At 41.9% G+C, this 22,776-nt stretch overlaps 2 protein-coding genes across 4 annotated transcripts; one reads left to right on the forward strand and one right to left on the reverse strand.

The window, feature by feature from the left end:
• The first annotated feature begins 534 nt into the window (after nt 1-534).
• LOC136433839 (C-1-tetrahydrofolate synthase, cytoplasmic-like) lies at nt 535-19,728 on the forward strand. Of its 3 annotated transcripts, none has more exons than XM_066426389.1 (19): nt 535-689; nt 1,172-1,341; nt 1,595-1,650; nt 2,034-2,207; nt 2,806-2,942; nt 4,557-4,640; nt 6,472-6,518; nt 7,088-7,195; nt 7,629-7,806; nt 8,152-8,228; nt 8,444-8,584; nt 9,080-9,148; nt 9,620-9,731; nt 14,908-15,089; nt 15,606-15,706; nt 16,199-16,376; nt 16,759-16,866; nt 17,768-17,920; nt 18,355-19,728. In XM_066426389.1, the coding sequence occupies exons 1-19, from the start codon at nt 623-625 to the stop codon at nt 18,442-18,444; spliced, it is 2,232 nt and encodes a 743-aa protein (XP_066282486.1). In that variant the 5' UTR covers nt 535-622; the 3' UTR covers nt 18,445-19,728. The 3 variants fall into 3 exon arrangements, with proteins under 3 accessions (XP_066282486.1, XP_066282487.1, XP_066282488.1); XM_066426390.1 differs by having other exon boundaries at nt 4,557-4,628; XM_066426391.1 differs by lacking the exon at nt 4,557-4,640.
• LOC136433843 (uncharacterized) lies at nt 18,632-22,675 on the reverse strand. Its single transcript, XM_066426395.1, has 4 exons — nt 22,211-22,675; nt 21,689-21,917; nt 20,833-20,980; nt 18,632-20,278 (listed from the first exon to the last, which is right to left on the reverse strand). Exons 1-4 carry the CDS (start codon nt 22,550-22,552, stop codon nt 20,110-20,112), a joined length of 888 nt encoding a protein of 295 aa, XP_066282492.1. The 5' UTR covers nt 22,553-22,675; the 3' UTR covers nt 18,632-20,109.
• Between the last annotated feature and the right edge of the window lie 101 nt (nt 22,676-22,776).

The following is a 22,776-nucleotide window of genomic DNA, read 5'->3' on the forward strand; positions in this document are numbered from 1 at the left end:
GTTGTGCCTTCCTTGACTTGCATGCTACATGTACTGGGAAGGGTTGCAGTCAAAATAATATTTGCCTTTTTAAATGACACATTTCTATCGCCCCCAGTGACAGTGTGCCACTCCCATACTAAGAACCTAGAGTATCATTTTCATTCTCTTCATTTTACACACCAGGTGCTTTACTTCTCTTGCTGGATGTTTCACTATTGATTAGAGTAAGAAATAAAAAGTTTTAAACAGTATATTTCTATCCCCCCCTCAGTGACCGTATGCCACTCCCACACTAAGAACCTGGAGTATTATTTTCAGTCTCTTCAGTTCCCTTTGCTTCAGTTATCTTCCTGGATGTTTCTATTGATTAAGAAATGATTTTTTTGTAACAACATTTTTCTATCCCTTCAGTGACCTTGTGCCACTCCCACACTAAGAACCTGGAGTATTATTTTCAGTCTCTTCAGTTCCCTTTGCTTCAGTTATCTTCCTGGATGTTTCTATTGATTAAGAAATGATTTTTTTGTAACAACATGTTTCTATCCCTTCCTCAGTGACCGTGTGCCACTCCCACACTAAGAACCTTGAGCAGGTGTGTCGCGAGGCGGACGTGCTGGTCGTGGCCATCGGCAGGGCGCAGATGGTCAAGGGCAGCTGGATCAAGCCGGGCGCCGTGGTCATCGACTGTGGCATCAACTCCATACCAGGTACATACTGCAAAGTCTTCAATCCTAGTTCAGTATACCGATCCTGACTTTCCATCACAATTAGAAGTTCCACCAATGGTAGCATGGCAGTTAGCAGTTTGATCAATGAGAGAGTAGCTGAAATATTTGCAATTTTTGTCATTATTTTTTCATTTCTACGTTTTGACGGAGTTGGGTAAGACTAATGGATCTGTCTATTTCCCAGAGGTGCTTTCTTCTTTTACATTTACAATTTTGCCAGACAAAACTTATCCATATATACATGTACATATATAAACGAATAAAGGTAGGCATGGGTTGAAAATGCTACTATTTTTCAAACTTTGGAACCAGTGCAATCTATCACTGGTGGTACTGGTGTAAAGGGATGTTGGGGTCCTTTTTGGAGACTGCATTCCTGAAGTAGCAAAAATTATTATTTTTTTTAGAAACTACTTTAAGAAGATAAATGCTTGAACGGTGAACCTCCTCCTCCTTTTCAGATGCAACCAAGAAGAGTGGGAAGCGGCTGGTGGGCGATGTTGACTACGCTGAAGCCTTGGAGGTGGCCTCTGCTGTCACCCCCGTGCCGGGCGGGGTCGGACCCATGACTGTGGCCATGCTCATGCAAAACACAGTAGAGAACGCACAGAAGGCCCTGCTGAAGTATAGGGTGGGTTTAGCCTTTACTTCAGGAGCAAAACCAAACTGAATACAACATACACTGCACACTGTATGATAGTGAAACACAAATGACAATGGCTAGTTTTAGTACATTAGAGAAGGTACAAGAAAAAGACATATTTGTGCAGATACAGACTGTCCATGTGTAGATCTGGTTGATGCTATGGCTTAGAATTAACTGTGACTTGTAGAACAAAAGTGGAATGTTTGAATACATATTGACAGTTTTCTTCTTGTTGCAGGCAAGTATATGGAACATTAGCTACCTCCCCCTTCGACTCAAGTCTCCAGTCCCCAGGTAGGTACTGAAGAAAGCAGTGAACTAGACGGCACTTAGAAAGCACAAGCCTTCACCAAGGCAGCACACTTTCTGCATGTCTTTACCTCCACCTCGAAGTGCCAGTAGGGGTTTCATGCTTGCAGCCTACAGTTTGAAGCTGTTTAATGCTAGTTGACTGGCATGTAATCTATTAATGCCCATTTGGCATCAATTTTGTATTGGTTATCGGGTTAGGGTTAGTAGAATGTCGTGTTAGGCAGAAGGTTAAAAAGTAACTAATGAAGCTTTTTCTCTGATTATGATCACTTGATGATCACTGCCCTCAAGAAAATGAAACTTTTGCTTAGAACTGTTAGAAGTGGGATTTCTAGCTTCATACCAAGTCTCTGTTTGTCTCTCAGTGACATAGAAGTCGCCACCGCCCAGACTCCCAAGAACGTTGACGACCTGGCGCGGGAAATCGGGCTGCAGCCCCACGAGGTCGACCTGTACGGCAAGAAGAAGGCAAAAGTGTCGCTCTCCGTCCTGGACAGGCTCAAGGATGTGCCAAATGGCAAATATGTCGTGGTTACAGGGTATGTAACCTTTCTTTTTTGTTTATTTCAAGCACTATCCTTCTATAAGAAGATAAAAACCACAGTTACTTGTAGTTAAGATAGAGAGAAAAATCCTTGTGCAGAGTATGAAATGAATTCTTTGGAAACCGTGTTACAGATGATGTTGAGCTGCATGGGTGTGTATGCGGTTACTGTAGTGTACATGTAGACATCAGCCCTGATCAGCACTTTAGTTTGCTGTGCTTCAGTAGAGTGAGGCAACTTTGAAATTTTGATGTCAGCCGTTGCCACTGGTCTGAGGTGCACAGTCCTAGGTTTTAAGTGGTGCTGTTGTACATGGGCACATGAAAGTGACTCTTGTGGGGGATGACTAAGTGCAGATATAACAGGTTATTGGCAAATTGTTTACAAAATGTAGGGTCAATGTGCTCAACCTTATGATGAATGATATCCATACATGTCCTGTAGGTCCATTAGGAATGCTCCCATGTAAGACACATACATTGTATTACATTAGCCACAGTGTTAAGAAAAAAACTCAAGAATGAGACCTTGATATAGAGCAAGTTTCTGCAGTTTCTGACATGTTATTCAAAGTACTTTCTTTCTGTTGTAGGATCACCCCCACCCCCCTGGGAGAGGGGAAGAGCACCACGACTCTAGGCTTGACGCAGGCCCTTGGGGCTCACCTGAAGAAGAACACGTTTGCCTGCGTCAGGCAGCCTTCTCAGGGCCCGACCTTCGGCATCAAAGGTATTTCAGCAGCTTGTTTAGTTTGACAGAAATCAAGCTTTAATTTCTGCAGATACAGTCAAACCTGTACAAGTGACCACCTCATCATAAGGACTACCTGGACAATGTTTCCACTCTTTCATTGTCCCATTGATTATTTATTTTCTGGATTTACCTATAAGCACTAAGAATCACGTCTTCACTGATCACCTTTCTACTGTAACTATTTTTTAAAAGTCTTTTGGTTGTGGTCACTTTTGACAGATTCGACTGTGTAATATTATATACCACATGATGTAGTGGACTATTGCCGTATTTTCCCTCATGAAGTAAGCACTTCTAAAAACCTTTCCTGACCCAAGGATGTCTTTCTGAACAGCATTAGAATCCAAGTTTTCTTTTACGCAAGAAAAATGAGCTGTTGATTGCATCTCGGAGGCCAGCGGAAAACAGACACACAGAGCTTGAACATTGCTGGCCGATCCACTTTTGGACATGACAATGAGAAAATGAATGGAAATCTTTAATTTTATCTCACCTTACTATTGCATAGCTTCAAAAAAATCACCTATGGCAGCATGTTGCTAGGTGATGATCCAATGGCACCACAGCTATAGCCCAATGACATAATTCCCACCTATTCCAACATATCTGAATGAAATCTGATGCAGCAGATTCTTTAGGTATGGTCTAGGACATATCCCAAATCACAGGTGTGAGCTTTATGAGGGAAAATACGGTACCACAGGAATCATGTGGTTGATTGCTTGATGACAGTTTTCTGAACTGACTGCAGTTTGATTGACATGTGTAACATCTACTAACATAATTCCGCCAGTCACATATATCCATCTCACTAAAAAAATGTACATGTGTCTAAAGAGATCCCCAATGCAATGTCCCCCAGTATGGTGCACTCTCGAATGACTGTATCCCTGGGTGGTGTTCCTCTAGTGATCTCTCAAACACACTGTTTTTCAAAGTGACGGATATTTATAACCTGGCGGGCAAATGTTAATTGAGTTTAAATGAAACATGATGCTTAAGTTTTTCCTTTGCAGGGGGCTGGCTTAAACATTAAAAGCTGTGTAGAGTTTCACCTTATCGAATTACTTTTCAGGACTCATTTTTGCCATGGGATTTTCTCTACAGATTTTAGAGTATTGCAGTTTATTCCGTTGGACTTTGAGTGCTATAATAGTGTTTTATCTTACACTACTTCCATATCTATTAGTATACAGTACAGTGGACCTGTCTATGGAAGGATTTTGTCAAACTGGAATTTACTTTTTAAGTACTCTTAAGTCTAAAAGAATACTTTGACAACAAATGTTATATGCTGGTTGAAGAAAAAAGCCTTGTTTAAATTAGATCCTCCCCATCAAACTTTTTGATATTATTACAATTCATATGATTGACTTAATGTGATATTAAGAAACAAACTGGTCAGCAATAAAAGAACAACAAAGAAGTAAATGAAACTTTTACATGACATGTAAAAATACAAAAACTTTTATATATCATATAAACAGGACAGACATTATGTAATAATTGGAGTAGCCCATAGCTGAAAAACAGAAAAAAAACTATGTATAAGAAGTCATGAAGTTGACGAGGCTGCCGATGTTTTTGTAGGGACTGGTGGAGACGATCACCATGGAGACGGTGATCATGGTGATCAGCCACACCCACTAGATCTGTCAGGAGGTGAGCCTGTTGGTACGACCGAGGCGGGCCTCGGGGTCCACACTTCATGAACAACGTTTTCCGCTCGTGTTGTTGAGCTGCTTTGGGTTCAGCTTATTTTCTGAACCATCTCCCTGCTGTGGGTGTTTTCTGGTACCAAGTTTGTATTGGTTACAGGGTTAGGCAGCAGGGAGAAGGTTAAACCACTGGTCACTTTGAAGGTGGACATTTGTAATCGGTAACAAATTTCTCAAGTCAAATGTCTATGGTAGTAATTTTCTGACAAAAATGAAAATAAAGATAGAATAATCTGAAGCATGCTCTCTCTAGTTACATGAAATTCTATTGTACATCCTGTCAAAATGCCAGGCTTCCAACTTCATCTCCGTTGAAATCCGATAGACGAAGTTTAAAGTGACCAGTGTCTAAAGGTTGTCCGTTTGCAAGTGTTCAGATTCGTGGTTACGCTGTCTTAGACAAACTGTACTTATCTTACATGCAGGTGAGTACGGGGCGCCTTTATGTGCTGTGAACATTGTGCTCTGATAGTATCATGTAGTAAGTCATTGATCCATCAGGTGACATGTACATATGATATAGCTGACAGTCAGGTAGCATCTTTTCTCTTCGTTCACATCACTTGGTATCTTGATGGGATTTTGGTTTGCTTATCGTGGATGAGAAACCAAGGATGGCCGAGAAGACGTAATCAAGAATGCAAGATCAAAAAGCCCTGGCTTCTTAAGGCGCATTTGCAGCCTGGGAAAACTTGAAAATGGGAGAGCGAAGTGCCCCCATTTCAAGGCCAGTCTACGGCACAGAGAAAACGGGAAAGCGAAATGCTCCCACATCTCAGGGCCCTTGTACGGCCAAGAATGCTGAGACTGGCAAATGCCACTCAGGTCAACACCAGTTGTTGGCCTGGTTCTCTGTTGCCCTGGCTTCTTGCAGTGGTGGAACTTCTCCACCGCACTCCTCCACCTGGAACAGCTTTCACAGCTGTTTCGACATTGCCAGCCTTGGAAATGGCTGTGCACAAACCTGGGATATTCCCAGTGTTTTACACGCCTTGCTGGTAAAGCCAGCTTAGGTGCAAAGGAGGAATGCAAGTGATCACAGGAGTGAATGCCATTCTACACTGGCAAGCTTGTTGCAAGTTGCTTCATTCTGAAGCCACTACATACACTCCTCGAGCTTTGGAGATGGCCAGGTTAGATGCAAAAGGAGAAATGCAAGTGATCACAGGACTGTCAGGAGTGGATGCCATCCTATACTGGCAAGCTTCTTGAATTCTGAAGCCTCTACACTTCTGGAGCTTTGAAGACAGACAGATTTCCAGTTTTGCCTATTATGGGAACACCCAAGGATACATTTGGGGACACTCGTGCACACATGAAATGCGCGCGCTTGCGGGGATATATTATGATGCTGCGCTTTTAGGTCACCTGATGGGTAAAGCTAATGACAGTTCAATTCAATTTCAGAACAAGAAGAACTGAGGTAAGTCTTACTACCCTATCAGGATAGGGCTATTTGCTAGACCTAGGAGCAGATGTTGGTTTAGCAACAAGACTCTCAACATTGGTTACTTCAGATATGGGAAGACACTGAAAATTTTGATAACCCAATCCACTTTGAAAGCAAATACAGCATTCTCCAATTGTAAAAGGCTTGACAGAGAAAGATACTGTTATCATATAACAGAAAGAGTTGTTCTTTCATTTGACATGTGCATGTTAACTGTAATTTGGCCAACAAGATGAAATGCTATCAAAGTTGATTAGATTGTCTTGATTTTCGGTGTCTTTCCATATTTCAAGTGACCAATGAGAACTGTGCCTGACTTTCCCTTCTATCCTGCTAGGGGGAGCCGCTGGCGGTGGTTACTCCCAGGTCATCCCCATGGACGAAGTAAGACTTTAGCTAATTTTTAGCCCATACTTAAGAGACGATGAGGATAACTTAAGAGAACTGTGTTGGCTTTACTACTGGTATCGATTGTTTTGTTGGCACCAGTACTTACTTGATTAGAGCTTGTGTCAGTGTCCAACATTTGTAGTGAAATTGTCCTCTTCAGGCACCAAAATCATTCTGTTTGCATCTGCTTCTCCAGTTCAACATTGTGCACATGCCATCAATCAATGAGTTTTGTACTAAAACTGTCATTTTCATGTTGAAAGCATCCTGTTTTTGTACTGATATCATGCTGTTTTGCCAGTCCAACATACTGTACATGTGCACATTACATCTACCCATTTATCTACCAATGTGTTAGTTTTTTGTAGTGTAATGTATTTATACTGAAATCATCATGTTTTTGTACTGATATTATCCTATTCTGCCAGTCTCACATACATGTGCACATAACATCAATCATAACATCAATCAAATTGTTAGATTTTTGTAGTTCTTCTGAAACTGTCATTTTTTTATACTGAAAACATTGTTTTTCTGTCCTGATGTTATCCTCTTTTTTTCAGTTTAACCTGCACCTGACAGGTGACATCCATGCCATCACGGCAGCAAACAACCTTCTGGCAGCGGCCATCGACGCCAGGATATTCCACGAGTCCACACAGACTGACAAGGTGCGGTTACTGTGAATTGATTGAAGTTCTCAGGGGACTTAACCTTCTCCCTGCTGCCTAATCTCATAACCAATACATCTTTGGTACCAAACAGCTACCTTAATAATAACATGCTGAAGGTTAGTTTTTGCTAGAGGAGGCATGGTTTTGAAAACCATGAAAACCACAAACATAAAACCAATATTACAAGCTGACATTACAAAATGCTGTTCTTTGAAATCCTTGCCATCTGCTCCTGGAAGTAGTTGTTCTTGTGAACTAAACAGAATAATTGTTAATACCAGAATACAATGTATATAATGTCATGTGTGTCTCTCTTTGTGTTTGTGTGTGTTTTTTCTATTGTGCAGTTTTGTTTTTTAAGCCAGGGAGATGCATACCTCTGAGAGGGGGTGAAGTCTGCCATCACTAATTGCCTTGTTCTTGTCTGTAGGCCCTGTATGGACGGCTGGTTCCCATCAAAGACGGCGCGAGGAAGTTCTCACCGATCCAGATGAAGCGTCTTGAGAAGTTGGGCATCACCAAGACGAACCCTGACGACCTGACGGACGAGGAGGTCACAGATTTCGCCAGGCTTGACATCGACAAGTCCACCATCACCTGGCAACGAGGTCAGCCTTTTCAGGACCCTCTAAGTTAATTTTGTGGATGACGTGATCATCAGACCCCGAATCTGATGCACGAGTGCAAAAAGCAAACAAATTTTGGTGTATGTTTTTCAACATACAAAAATTCATGTGGCCATTTTCCACGTTTTTGTCACATTGTTGACATATTCAAATCATTTTCCTGTACTATCCGAAAAGAGCTCACAGCAACTATCAGTAGCTATCAGTTGCTGTTACCATTATTGTCTTCCGTTGCTGCCCATTTGTTGAAAGCATTTTAAAAATATGTTAATTGATATCAGCCATGTCCTCATTTTTTCCACACTTCTTCTGCACTTTGGTCTTCAGTGATGGACACAAACGACCGTTACCTGAGGAAAATCACCATCGGGCAGTCTCCCACTGAGAAGGGCATCACCAGGGAGGTAGGAATTTTAACTTATCAACATTTCAACTTGTTACTGTAGATGAAACATGTAAGTCTCATGTTACTGTATGTATGTACAGTTAAATTTCTGAAGTAATGAAGTAATCCAGTCGTTTCTTTTGTCCTGTGAGGAAAGTTTTACTATGAATAGTATGATATTAAACTAGATAGTGAGTGAATGAGTAATAATGAAACATTATTTTTCTTTGGCAGACGAACTTTGACATCACGGTGGCGAGTGAGATCATGGCGGTCCTGGCCCTGACGACCAGCCTGGCCGACATGCGGGACCGCCTGGGCCGCATGGTGGTGGCCAGCGACTCAAAGGGCCGCCCTGTTACCGCTGACGACCTGGTGAGTTCTGTATCTGTCATCGTCGTCCGTGAATTGCATAACTGGGAAACTACCTCATGGTCTCTCTGTGAAGCTGGCGAGTAAAGCCCCTGTCATACATAGCCAACCATGGCTTCTCCAACTGTCCCCAGACCATAGCTTAGACTTAGTTATGAGCAAGGTCTGTGGTTGAAAGTTGGTCAGTCATTTTTTAAGTGATATTGCGTGTCAGTGAATTGTAAAAGGTGTTGAAAATGAAAGTTTACAAGGTACATCATTGTGTAGCGTACAGGAAAAACAGTTTGTATTGAAAGACCCATTATGATAGTTGAGTCTTACTGTGCCAGGCTGGAGGCCTGCCCACCTTAGCCTAGGACCTCCTCCCCCCTACTTTGCCCCTCGTGGGGTTATCTGTGGACAACAAATATTATAATCATGATCATGATCATAGCTGTAGATAATAAAAGGCAGAGGACCATTGATGTACATGTAATTCCGTGATGCTCCTGTTCCCAGGGACTTGGAGGAGCTCTGACTGTCCTGATGAAGGATGCCATCCGACCCAACCTCATGCAGAACTTGGAGGTATGTTCAGCGACAATGTCCTTTTCTTGTAAAGTCTGACAATCGTCACTCTGTGAGCAGACTTCATAGCTGGATAGTGTTAACAGTTACATCTTCAAAGTGATACAAGCTTTCTAGAAAAAAGTAAGCTACTAAGTATATATTTCTGTACTTTAGAAAAAATATGTGAATGCCGATTTCAAATCATGGTAAGTTCATTTATTTTGATGAGGATTCGCTTTTGCCGTAGCAGTGGAAAGGAGGTTTTTCTTGTGATTTAAGTTCGCAGTCGAAACAATGATGTAGCCCTAAAAGGACACATATTTGAGGTATGATAATTTCATTGTAAAGAGACAGCAAGAAAACCAAGAAAATGAAACCACAACAAATTTTAAAGAGTTACAGCATTTGTTCTATTAATCAGCTGTGTTTCCTTATTCCTCTTCGTTGTGTTGGGTCCTCTTTGTCCCTAACCGATCCCCATGTTCCCAGGGTACACCAGTGTTTGTGCACGCTGGACCGTTCGCCAACATCGCCCACGGCAACTCATCCGTCCTTGCAGATAAGATCGCGCTCAAGCTGGTTGGACCCAATGGATTCGTAGGTAAGTCTCATGTTTCATATGTTGATAATCTCAAAAGTGTCCGTCCTTTCTTTATAGCTATCTACATACACTGTAATTCTTGTTACTTTCACTGTAACTTTTCATACTTTTTTTGTGGCATTGGGAAGTTATGTGAATGTGAACATCGTTGAATCAAATTATGCTAATAAGGACCTCATTTGCATAATTGATGATAAATCTTAGCATAACCTTCTTTGTTAAGCTCATAATTTGTTAAGCTAATACTTTGGACATGTTGTATTTTAAGACAATCAACTGGTATGATTTGTAATTGATGAGAAACACTCCTAATACGTCAGTCATAATGGTTCAAATCATTTGGCAAAGGTATGAGGTCGTGGAACTCTAGTATTCTAAATTACTTGGATCTCGGATTGAAAATTATATGTCTCTTGCTAGAGGTCGTCCGAAAAAATGGCTAGGGTTGGTCTTCTTATGTCCAAAATAGATCAGACATCCAGACCAATTCAGCATCTTGCTGTTCTGTCAATGCTGTTGCCCCCCTCCTCTGCTGCATGTGTGAATCAGACTGTCATTGGACGTCTTCATGGACACACACCTCTGAAATGGTGACTCTAACGCGCGTAAGTTTGCTTATTTTGCTGCTTGTGGCACGGAGTGAAACAGGATACCCCTTCTCTTCCTCAAAGTTGGAGTCGTGTAAGAAGTACTGTCCATGGGTGGATTGTGCTCTGACAATGCTATGTTGTTGGAAAGATTGCAATTTTTATGACATCCCCATGCCAATGCCATCAACTCTACTGGACGTGATGATACGAGGTCAGAACATCACGGACGTGACTGTAGGTGATTTTTACGGTCTCCAGTCTTTGAAGAGGCTGATCATACGAGACAGTCGTGTTGTGAATCTCCAACCAGGCTGCTTTGAAAGCTTAACGCATGTGAACAGACTGGATCTCAGTGAGAACAGAATCAGGCGACTGGAGGCAGAAACGTTCAAGGGACTGAGGCAGCTTGAAGGTCTGAACTTGGATCATAATGAGATATATCATATTGACAATGCAGCTTTCGTTGGACTCAAAATAATGGTCTTAGCTATCAGGGATAATTGCCTCTCGAGCATTCCAAGAGGTACAGAGTCTATCAGATCAATATACTTGTCTAACAATCTTATAACATCCGTGGGAAATGTTGGAGAGTTGAGGCACTTCTCAAGCTTTGTTTTGGACCACAACAAGATTCAGTGCGACTGTAGTATGAGAGAAATCAAGCAATGGATCCTTGAAAGTGGGAAGTTTCAATGGACAGTTCCGTGTATGGTTGATGAGACCGGAAGCTACAAGCTAATCCAAGTTGTCAGCTGGGATGACCTGACGTGTGCTTCACCTGACGTGACTGTTATCGCAGACAATGGAACTGTTAGTGTTACAGGTAACGCTTCCTTCACCTGTCAGACAGAGTGTCTGGAAGGTTTGACGTTCTCATGGATCGCATCAAACAGAGACCGCAGATCATCAAGTTACCAGTACTACAAAAACTATACCCACGTCAGCACACAGTCGTGTAAAGGGTCAAACATCTCAAGACAGGAAGCAAAGAGAATGTGCTACTCCGTGTTGAACATCGCTCGAATGGGTATTGATGTAGAAGGTACGTACACTTGCGAAGTTACGGCTAAACATACAGGCAATGCAAGTGCATCTGCTGTCCTCACTGTCGCCAATGTTGGAATGTCTACAGAGCCCCAAGATGAAACGACGATCACGGGTGTTAAAAAGGAGACAACAGACGCTGGTGAAAAGGAGGAAACCACAAATCGTCCCTTTGACAAGAAGAGCACAAGTCCCCCTCCTCCTGAACTCTCAACGACGGAGCTTATTTTTGTGGGACTGGCATCTTTCTGTGGATGCTCCATTATCGGTGGAGCAATAGCTGCCTGTGTGAGCCGGTGTAAAAGAGTCGGTCGAGAGAACAATGGATATCCTGCAGAAGGACAAAGTAACAATCCGGCTACAAATGTGGAACTAGCTTCTGGTGCCCACTATGAGAATGATGACCAGATCTCAGACGCAGGAGGCGCCAGGGGTGGACACTATGAGAACGATGATGACCAGATCTCAGATGCAGGAGCGCCCAGGGGTGGACACTATGAGAACGATGACCAGATCTCAGACGCAGGAGGCGCCAGGGGTGGACACTATGAGAATGATGATGACCAGATCTCAGATGCAGGAGGCGCCAGGGGTGGACACTATGAGAACGACAAGCAGTTTTCTGATGAGTGTGACGAGTTCTCAAACGCTGGTGCTGACAGACAGTATGAAGACAATGATCAATTGTCTGTCGATGATGTGTGCAAGAACTCACAAGGGACGATCCCAGCCAGTTTTACTGGTGTGAGGCCAAAAAAGACTTTCTCTACTACTGATAAATCCAAAAGCGGCATACATCGTGGCCACAAGAGGGATCATTTGGTCAAAACAAGAGCTCTATCCAGCCACCCTAAAACCAAGCTTACCCAGAGCATGGTAGCATTTCATATTGATGCACAATCAAGTGGACACTATGACAACGAAAGAAACGTCACTAGCAATGAAGCTCAGACAACTACGGCCGATGGGGTATCCACAGAACAATTTCCTGGACATTATGACATGAAAAAGAGCATCAAGGATTTGGCAGCGACAGCTTCGGACGCTACGGGAGATGAAGACAGTGACTCAGATCCAGAATATATGACCTTTCCCAAAACTAGCACAGAACAAGAAGTCGGAGCCGGAGAAGGGAGTTTACAATGTGAGAGAGAAACCAAAGGCAAAGACCCTGTCTTCAGGTCTGTGAGTGATGCTAACATGTCAGACCATGGTTATATCATGTTTCCCGAGGCAAACATCGCTGAAGACAATAACTCTGATCACACTTATATGTCACTTCCTGGCACGGGCAATGCTGAAGAACAATCATGTGTTACCCCTGAGTAAAGTATGTCTTAGGGCGACTTTAGACCTACGATTATATACAGTCGTGCGACTGGCTGTCGTCACGACGTCACCAGCGACGGTATTTTTTGGCCGTTTAAAGACAATATTTTTTTTGGTGGTGTTTGCTTACGTGATATTTTACAAAAGCTTTGTAAATCCAAGGACTTTGTATAGAATTTCACTAAGTCTTGTAAAGGTTGCCGGGCATCCTTGCTACTATGATGGTATCCAGGCAGGCAGACTAATTTGTCACCTCTCTGTTTTCGGTGTATCATGTAATGACTATTTCAAGGCTGAGATTGAAACTCCCCCTCCTTGACTTCAAACGATAGAATGTTCAGGCTGAAATAAACATGTTTTATCAGGGACCACCTGTATCGGCCATTTGAGAAATGTCTTTGTAATGCCACTCTGAGTGGTAGACTCATTTTGTATCCCATATGTAGTAATGATTAATCATGAATAATGCAATACCAAAAAGCAGTGCTCTGATGTATTGAGGAAAGTTTGAGAGGGTGTAACTACATAGTGACTATCTGTGTGAAAAGACAAGTAAAGAAAGATAAATGGGCCAGGAAATGTTCGCAGACATTAAGAGTTGGCCGTAAGTTCAAACATTTCCTATCTCACCATAGATTTTAAAGTTAAAAAAACGCCTGTTTCAGACTACTTTGAATTGATTGAATAAAGCGATGGTTAGAGAATATTTTGATTTTTTTGTTGTTGTTTGACAGTTAGATACCTTAAGTTTGTTACCTGTCAATATCAAGAGGAAAAGTAGTTTGGAAAACATCCAGAATGCGCACACAAGTACGAGCTTCAAGCTTCATAAACTTAATCTTCAAAAGTAGAAAAAAAGAATATATTATGTATCTATCTTTGGGGTATAGCATCGTCTAAGGTTTTGAAGCATTAAAAAATCAAAGGTGCAAATCTAGCATCTGTGGTAAGTCTCATTTTGCACGCTCTATTTCTTAGATGTTTATAATGCACACATGGAACTCGATAGATCAAAGACTGCTCGTTAATTGAATCATACCTAGTGAGTGCATGATCATGGTGCTAACATGCATGTCAGACCATGGTTACATCATGTTTCCGGAGGCAAACATGGCTGAAGACGATAACTCTGATCACACTTATGTGTCTCTTCCTGGCACGGGCAATGCTGAAGAACAATCATGTGTTACCCCTGAGTAAAGTATGTCTTATTGTGGTGTTTGCTTACGTGATATTTTACAAAAGCTTTGTAAATCCAAGGACTTTGTATAGAATTTCACTTGTAAAGGTTACCGGGCGTCCTTGCTACTATGATGATATCCAGGCAGGCAGACTAATTTGTCACCTGAGTGTCCTCTCTGTCACAACAATCCTCTGTGAAGAATTTATGGTGTTTGTGGTGTGGCTATGGGGTACGATACCTTCTTTAAGCACCGGCCAGCCAAATTTCAGACAAATCCATCAAAAGGATCTTGATTTGTAACCTCCATTAACATTAATCCGCTAGGTTAGCTAGAACCTGCACACAACTTGTTTTTGGTATATGGATAGCTTTTATAAATTCAGTGCACTCCATGATAGGACTATTAAAAAATGTAACTGAGAAATAGAGGGACATTGATCGTCATACTTCAGACAACTTCTGCTATTTGGGTGGAGAAAACACTCAAATACATCAGTAAGAAAGAAAGGTTAAAATCATTTGGCGAAGGTATGAGGTTGTGGAACTCTAGTTCATTAACACAATTACTCTTTCTTCCAATCAATCAATCCTGCGTGCCGATTTGAGCTTATCATGAATAAACAAAGGTTCAAACAAACAAACAATCAATCGTCATTCATTTGGTCATTGACACATTTCCTCATCAGTGACAGAGGCAGGGTTTAAAGCAGACACTGATTCCCTCATTCACTCATTCACATCTTTCCCTGTTCCCTCTTCAGTGATGGAAACAGGGTTCAAGGCACTCATTTACTCATTCATTCATTCATTCATTCATTCATTCATTCATTGCATCTGTGTTATCTCCCACAGTGATGGAGGCAGGTTTCCAAATCCATTAACTCATTCATTCATTCATTCACTTATTCATTCATTCACTCATTCATTGCCGTTTTCCCTGCCAGTCATGTAGGCTGGTTTCATAACACTGATCCATTCATTCCTTTGCTCATTCATTCACTCACTCATTCATTGCCATCTTCCCTCACAGTGACGGAGGCGGGTTTCGGAGCAGACATTGGGATGGAGAAGTTCTTTGACATCAAGTGCCGCTACTCCGGCCTGGTCCCGCACGTGGTCGTGCTGGTCGCCACCATCCGGGCGCTGAAGATGCACGGCGGCGGGCCAAAGGTCACGGCGGGGACACCGCTGCCCAGGGAGTACAAGGAGGAGGTGGGGGAGATTTTTATTTTCTTTCTTTCATTTTATTTTTGCTGTGAAAGAAACACAGCCATGGCTGTCCAACTAGCCAGTGGCTACTAAATGGGGATAGCCCTGGCGATACAGAGAGTTAACTCTATACATGTGAACATTAGAACAGGACATCTTTTCTTGTTTGACATAACCTCATGGAGTGATACACCAGTTCTGTGCTTAAAGATTATCACCATCATCATATTTCTTACTCTATTAAAGAGATGAAGCATACACAAAGTTCATGATCAGCTTCCAGTATTCCATAGTAAAGATTACAAAAGACTGACACTAGTGACAGTTTTTTGTTAGTATTCCAAAACCTGCACAGAGAAGCTTTGCATTTATAGATGGCAGTACGTAGTACATGTAAGTACAAGCTATGTAGATACCAAAAACATGATTTGTCAATTGTTCCGTAATTTCCAAACAATGACCCATATTGTGAGTAATACACTTGTATTAACACAACTGTGACCTGATTTTGACCTGTAGAACATTGACCTAGTGGAGGCGGGCTGCAGTAACCTGAGGAAACAGATCGAGAACGCTCTGCACTTCGGCATCCCCGTGGTCGTGGCAATCAACGGCTTCGCGTGAGTTCCTCGTTTTTACTGCTGCCAACTTTCTTTTCCTTTTTACTGCTGCCAAGTGTTCAGAATTGTTTTCTCTACTACATTAAGAGGGGTGTTGCCCAGTATCCAATCGAGATTAGAAATTTTGGTCATTAATTTCTCATTAAAGTTGAAGGTTTTCCCTTCCAAAGTAGGGTTACGATTATTGATATTTACCCATTGTAATGCTTTGATTATATTGTTGTTATATCATTTTATTTGGGTGAGTGACAACGAGAAAAAGCTATAAGTCTTGAAATGTTGCGGTGGCTTTATTTTTGTAGTGACCTGTCCACTGCAAAATCATGACAGTCCAATGATGCATTTCCATTCTATCATACCATACTTCAGAATTGTTTTAACTGCAAACTCAAAACACAGTGAAAATTTCTTTTTACACTTCTTTTTCCCTGCTACTGAGAAATTAAGTCCTGCGGTAGTAGATGAATAAACTTAACAAATATCAACCTCCAGGACCGACACTGAAGCAGAGATGCAGGCAGTTATTAAGAAGTCGAAGGAGTTCGGAGCCTTCGATGCCGTGATCTGCTCCCACTGGGCCAACGGTGGGGCGGGGGCCGCCGACCTGGCCCGGGCGGTGGAACAGGCCAGTCAGCAACCCAGCGACTTCCACTTCCTGTATGATGTCAAGGTGAGGGTCAAGGTCGCCTTGGTTGGAATACAATCGTCAGCTGCTCAAGTCCCTGATCTTTCTATAAGTTACTAGTACTTGTTCTAGGCCAGGGAATTATTAAGATCATTGTAAATACTTCAAGGCAGTCAGCGCCATATGATCAGTTCTTTCCATTAAAACTTCACTTGTTTTGTGATACACGTACTTTGATGTCCTCTAGTGACAGTTTAGCCAATAGGGGCCCCAATCAAGATGTAAATGTTGGATAGAATGACCTACAAATTGGCAATTACAAATTAAGTAGATTATGATGTTATCCTTACATGATGGTATTTTATGTTAAGTTGTACATCAATCATAGCACTGATTAAATTTTGCTAAACCCTCTTCATTTCTGCAGCTGCCTTTGGAAGAGAAGATTGAAACCATCGCCAAGAAAATCTACGGTGCTGACGGGATCGAGCTGTCAGAACAGGCGCAGGCAGCGATTAACCGTTACAGGAGCCAGGTATGTAGTGTTTGCAATGTTATGCAATAAGTAGGAAGTCTGTTTATTACACAAGGTTGTTTGGACCAGTCAGCAATGTTTCTGTGTAGAGCTGCGTACCTAAATGTAACATCAGGTACAGGTACAGGTACCAAGGTTTAGGTACATGCCTGGACCTGGACCTGTACCTGTACCTGAACAATATGATAAATTAACATGTGTTTTTATGAACATCTTCAATAATGACAGAAACATAGATAAACTGTTTTTAACTTGTCAGTATCTTTATTCAAAGAACATTCTAGGTTTCTTACTGCCAAACTCCTTTGGCCTTGCTATCAAGACTCCTGACCTGCCTGGATGATATGTTGCATATTAGTTACGCTGTTCCAAGGTGTCACTTGATTTGGTCATGTTTGGTGTTGCATGAGGCAATGGGCTCAGGAGATCAGTAAAAAAAAACAAGCACATACTTGGTGTAAATTCATATCGGTACAGTACCGGTACTTCATGATCCGGTATTTTGGACCTGTACCTAATTGATCTTTACGGTACAGTACCGGTACACAGTACTATTTCTGGGAGGGGGTTGCTGAGGTGTTCTTGCATCAACAACCCTCCCAGTAATTTGTGACTCTTGTATGTGAACTTTGTTGTGTGCAAGAGTATATAAACATTTCATCAAACAAACATATTAGCTTGAAAGTTCATCTGTGTTGGTAGAAATCATTCTGAAGAGAAGTTGAACAGTAATTTCCAACACAAATTGGATTTACCTAATGTCGACTGACCAACTCCAGTCTTTTTCAAGGAATGGGCAATCCGCTTCTGTGAAGTCACGTTATATATGCAGATAGAACTTGAGACTTGGTGAGCAGTGGATCAAAAGTTGAAGAAAACAAATGTTGTCATTCCTGTCCAGGGGTTCAACGACCTCCCCATCTGCATGGCGAAGACGCACCTGTCGCTGTCCCACGAGCCGGACAGGAAGGGCGCTCCCACCGGCTTCACGCTGCCCATCCGAGACGTGCGCGCCAGCGTGGGCGCAGGCTTCATCTACCCTCTCGTTGGGACGGTGAGTTCTTTCACACTCTTTTTGCTCTTCATTGTTTTGTACCACTTTGTTTGTTTGCTAAAAGGATAAATATAAAAGATGTAGATTTTGTATGATTATATAAAAAGAGAAAAGTACAGAAGAACCATCATTATATTTTCCTCTCAATACATTTAATGCCACATTGCTGAAATTTTGGTATCATTTTCTGACAAAACAGCAAGTGATTATCATCTAAGTTCATCATAGTATTTACAGTATTCAAGTATAACACTTATTGCCAGAGTTGATAAAAACTTTTCCTCTTTGATCATGTTCTGAGGCTGTCAGTCTAGTGCAGTCATTTGATCCCTCAATGTAACATCTTTGCATCATTTTTACACCAAACAGCTTATATATGTACATACATTGTATACTTGCTTCACCTCTCAGCAATGCCCCCTACTGTTTTACAGATGAGCACCATGCCAGGACTACCCACAAGGCCATGCTTCTACGACATCGACATTGACCTCAACACAGAGGAAGTCAAAGGGCTCTTCTAGTTTACCCTAGATGTGTCTGTGCCGATATGATTGGTTCTACTAATACATGCATTTCATCTGGCTTCCAATACGTAATGCAATTTTGTCTGAGTGACACTTTTAGCTAGTATGATGCTTATAATTGTGTACAACAGTCAAGCCGATGTTTGATCTTGTCTGTGATCTTGTCAAAGTGATATATTTTGTGGGGGAAAAAAGATATCTAAATGTGTTAACCAAGGATATGATATGTTTACATTGTAATATCTTGGTGCTCTAATTATCAATGCAATGCAAAGATATTCATACATGAAGCAGATAACTTTTGCAATCGGTTGCAATGATGTCACATCCAGGGATGAAAAGATCTGACCTCGTACAAATGTTTAGACATAGGATTTTGAATTCTATATGTGTGGGGCCAAGATGCTATAGTTGTGAGCAATCAGTCACTGAGTAAACATGTATGTACATTTGTATGTGGCATGTTTTGGGGTAGGGGCGTGTGTTCACTAGACTCTAGACTAACAGGCCGTAACAACAGCCTGCATTTGCAAGATTGCAGAAACCGATATCGCGCCAATCTTAAGATTATAAAAATTTAGGTTTGAAACGTTTGCCTGAAAATATACGGACATGACTAGTAGGATAGACAATGTTAGGGAACCCAACTGGTTTCTATAGTTTCAGTGTTCTCGCCAGGCCTTTTCAGCATAGGGGCCCCCTATGCTGTGATTGGGACCCCCTATGCTGTGATCTGGACCCCTATGCTGTGTTTCAACCAGCATAGGGGTGTTTCTTTCTGAGACAAACCGTGTGACCCTTCATAAATCTTATAAAAAGTTCATATTTGGCTTTAGAATGAGGCTGTGACAGAGGAAAAACTCTACTTCACAAAATTTATCCCTCAAAATGCATGAAATAATGTCTCATTGGGTTATGAATTTACCAATTTTCCGGGAGAACATGCCGGACTCCCTACTCTGGTCACTCCACGCGTGACTTGCACCGCGTCAAGTTGGCCTTCAGTGTACCTGACCCCTATGCTGTTAAAAAATCCTGGTGAGAACACTGCGTTTGGTTGTTTTGTAGTTAGTATGATTATTTGAATGCTGTTGGATCATGACTATAATACATCAAATTTTAAGGAATGAAGGAAAGCATTGTCATGATCAGCATTGTCACATTGCTAGAAAGAATCTTGCATAAAAAGACATAATCTGTGGACCAAAGTACATTGTTACATGCATATTAACTGCCTTGAGAATTTTGCATGTCTAAATAATACAACAGTTTACCTTTGAATCATGTGTTCTTTCTATATGTATGTGACATACTTTTGTAGGGTTACGGTACCCTGAAAATAAGGCAAGGAGTGAGTCTTGGAAAAGAGGTGCACTGTATACATATACTTGTAACTTTCCTTTCCAACAGCCTTACAGTTAAACTGAACAGATGTACCTTCAAAATGAAGGTTCACAAGGAGATTTTACTCAAAGGAAACCACTATGAATACAGGTTACCTTGTTTTTTTACCTAAACCAAATAGTTCTCATCTATTTTAATAGTCCAGGTTGCTTCAAACATTAGACTTCAGCTACATGTTGTCTTGGCTGCTAAGGTTATGCTGTCCGAGCCAAATGGATAGATACATTGCTATACACCAAGTGTCTTTACCCCACAAATCTAAGCATGTTTGAGTGCTTCGCGCTGACTGAGTTTTGATAGCCTGTGCCTGTTGTCTTGTACAAATGTGGTGACGTCCTGGGGGTGAAGTTTGTGGTGCTCCCGCAGGGCCCAGCCGATGGCCTTCTGGATGAAGAACTCCTTCTCATGGCAGCATTGCAAACACATCCTGAACAGGGAAAGTTGAATTGAAACTTTTGATAAAGAAGTCAGAAATAAGAACTTAGATGTACATGTACTATGTTATTATAGGTTGTTTTCAGCCACTTAAACTTTGGTGGGTCAATAGAGCTGATAAATACACCTAGAGCCAGTTGACAACAGACACGGGAGGGACAGGGCACAAATCAAAAGTTCACGGCAGCTTTGTTTAAGTCAGGTCATACAGTGCCAGGCTTACAAATGCATGTCTGCCAACACAACTGCAAACTGATCTTACACTTGTCATATCATTTCAGGCTGTAATTGAGAAATCCTTTTCTGCATGTAAGAAGGGATTAAAAGCCAGTTGACAACAAACATTAACTTTCGGCCTGCTAAGGTGGCCATTTGGCATCAAATTTGTATTTGTTGTGGGGTTAGGCAGCAGGTACAAGGTTAAGGCAGATGAATAGAATTGTAGATGTGGCTCTCAAATCCTACAGGTAAGTTTATCATGTATGGATTTATCAAAAAGCGAATGCAATGGCAACAAATGTAAAGTGAAATGCACATCTGCCCCACCTGAAGAGCCTGTCCTGGTCAGTGTTGTGTTTAGCCTTGAGCTGGTGCAGGATGGCCGTCCTCCTGAGCCACATGTCCTCGTCTTCAACCCACTCCTCCATCACAGGAACCAGGGTGGTCGGGTATCTCAGCACAAACTGACCCACCACTGGGAGGAAACACAAGGGTATGGTCTAAGATATTGGTCCCATAAGCAACCTAGTTCCTCCCATGCCTTTGAGGCATATAGGGCTGTCCTTTTCCACCTATCTCGGCGTTGTCTCTTTGCTCGGTACCAGTGGCTTCAAGGTTCTATACGTTTGATTTCCATGTCAAACTGAACCTTCCCCTGCTTCTTCCACTGTCCCATAATAAGAGCCTCCCCATAACATGTAAGTCTTGCTGGATCAATTCCTCGATTGAGCCACAGGTTATCATATTCCACCCACTGGTAGGTTACTGCAGTATGCTACAAGCAGGTGGTTGGAATCGTGATCAGGATTATATATAAGAATTAAGAGTAACACCTCATGAAATATGTACAGATACATGTAGTCTTAAGTAACAGACTTTTGGTTGGGTTACGGTGCAAGATGAAACAAATTGATTACCAGGAAATTCTGGACCATGTAACGTTACAGCGGTTACATTTTTCCTCTGTCTTGGAGGGCATTAAATTTTACATTTTCAACATTGACAAACATTTCTTTAAGATTGTTAGACCAATCCAGCTACCCTCATCAGGAGTCATGGGATCTTATCCTGGTATCCAAACCTATGACAGCTGCTGAGTCTCTTCTGCCCTCTATTTGCAGAGAGAAGGAAAGAGACTTGGCAGGTATAATAGGTGTGGATATCAGGCTGATCAGATCCTCACCGTTGCAGGCTAGCATGTCCACAGTGTCCCACCAGCTCTTGGTGGTGATCAGTTCCTTCACACAGTCCAGCGACGCCTTACATCTCTCCTCGTCCTCAGCCAGAACCTTCCAGTACCGGATCGCCAGGTCAGTGCCGCACATCTGAAACTCCCGCTGAGGCTGTTGCCATAGCAACAGCAGCAGCTGACGATGACTCTCTGCATCTAACGATGTGACGTCACCCAGAACCTGTGGCCAACAGGGTTATGCAACAGACTTAATGATTGTTAGTGTTTGTTACAACCTTCCTGGGCAAAGTACAACAGGTTTACAGTGTTTATAAGATGAGTGTACATCAAGAGTGAAGATTGAATTAAGTTACTACTACAGCTATTCTAAGTAAGATTCTTTTCTACTATTGTTAAGCTTGACGTCTTCTTTAAAAGCAAAGAATATTCTCACGATTTTGAGCAACAAAAATGAATGCGATAAACATTTAAAATCAACGTTTATACTTTTTGTTTAGATGTCACTAACATTACCTGTTTGTCTATGGCTCTTCTCTGTGGGGCCGACAGACCGTAGAATTCAAACTGGTCACGCATGTACCTCTTCATCTGTATCGCCTTCTCGCCATCAGCTGCCTTGCTGTAAGCCCGTCTTAGTTTGCTGACGATCGTTTCTGCAAACTTTTCCGTAGTTTTCACAACAGTTCGCAACTTTGCCTGAGACCCGGAAGTCACCCTTACCGAAGAAGTGTGCTTGCGCAAAGCTTCACATTTTGTGCGACTTTTCTTCACTTTTGGCATACTTACGACAACGGTTATTCTTCTGACGAGAACACGCAAAGATCTAGATATATCTCTCTCTAGTATCAATACCATGGATGGTACTAACTATTGTTTTTATATAAGACGAAACAAGCATGCAACGTACACAACCAGTCCATGTTCAGGCTCATGCGTGTTCCCGCCAAAATGTCAAAGGTCATAGGTTGTTACGTCACCAACATTAGCGACTCACCTGGGGTATTTGCGTATCAAGATTCTTGGGTTGATGAACTTGAATGTGGTATATCCGTATACCCGATTTCTCTCTACAGAACCTT

This window comes from Branchiostoma lanceolatum, chromosome 4 (assembly GCF_035083965.1).
Source record: "Branchiostoma lanceolatum isolate klBraLanc5 chromosome 4, klBraLanc5.hap2, whole genome shotgun sequence".
Taxonomy (NCBI): Eukaryota; Metazoa; Chordata; class Leptocardii; order Amphioxiformes; family Branchiostomatidae; genus Branchiostoma; species Branchiostoma lanceolatum.

Coding starts and splice junctions, on each gene's coding strand:
- LOC136433839 (XM_066426389.1), top strand. CDS start 623: ATGGTCAAGGGCAGCTGGATCAAGCCGGGCGCCGTGGTCATCGACTGT. Junction 1,651..2,033: donor CTCAAGTCTCCAGTCCCCAG/GTAGGTACTGAA, acceptor TTTGTCTCTCAG/TGACATAGAAGTCGCCACCG. Junction 16,377..16,758: donor ACTTCCTGTATGATGTCAAG/GTGAGGGTCAAG, acceptor TCATTTCTGCAG/CTGCCTTTGGAAGAGAAGAT.
- LOC136433843 (XM_066426395.1), bottom strand. CDS start 22,552: ATGGTATTGATACTAGAGAGAGATATATCTAGATCTTTGCGTGTTCTC. Junction 21,918..22,210: donor GAAGAGCCATAGACAAACAG/GTAATGTTAGTG, acceptor TGTTGGCCACAG/GTTCTGGGTGACGTCACATC. Junction 20,279..20,832: donor GACCAGGACAGGCTCTTCAG/GTGGGGCAGATG, acceptor TTCCCTGTTCAG/GATGTGTTTGCAATGCTGCC.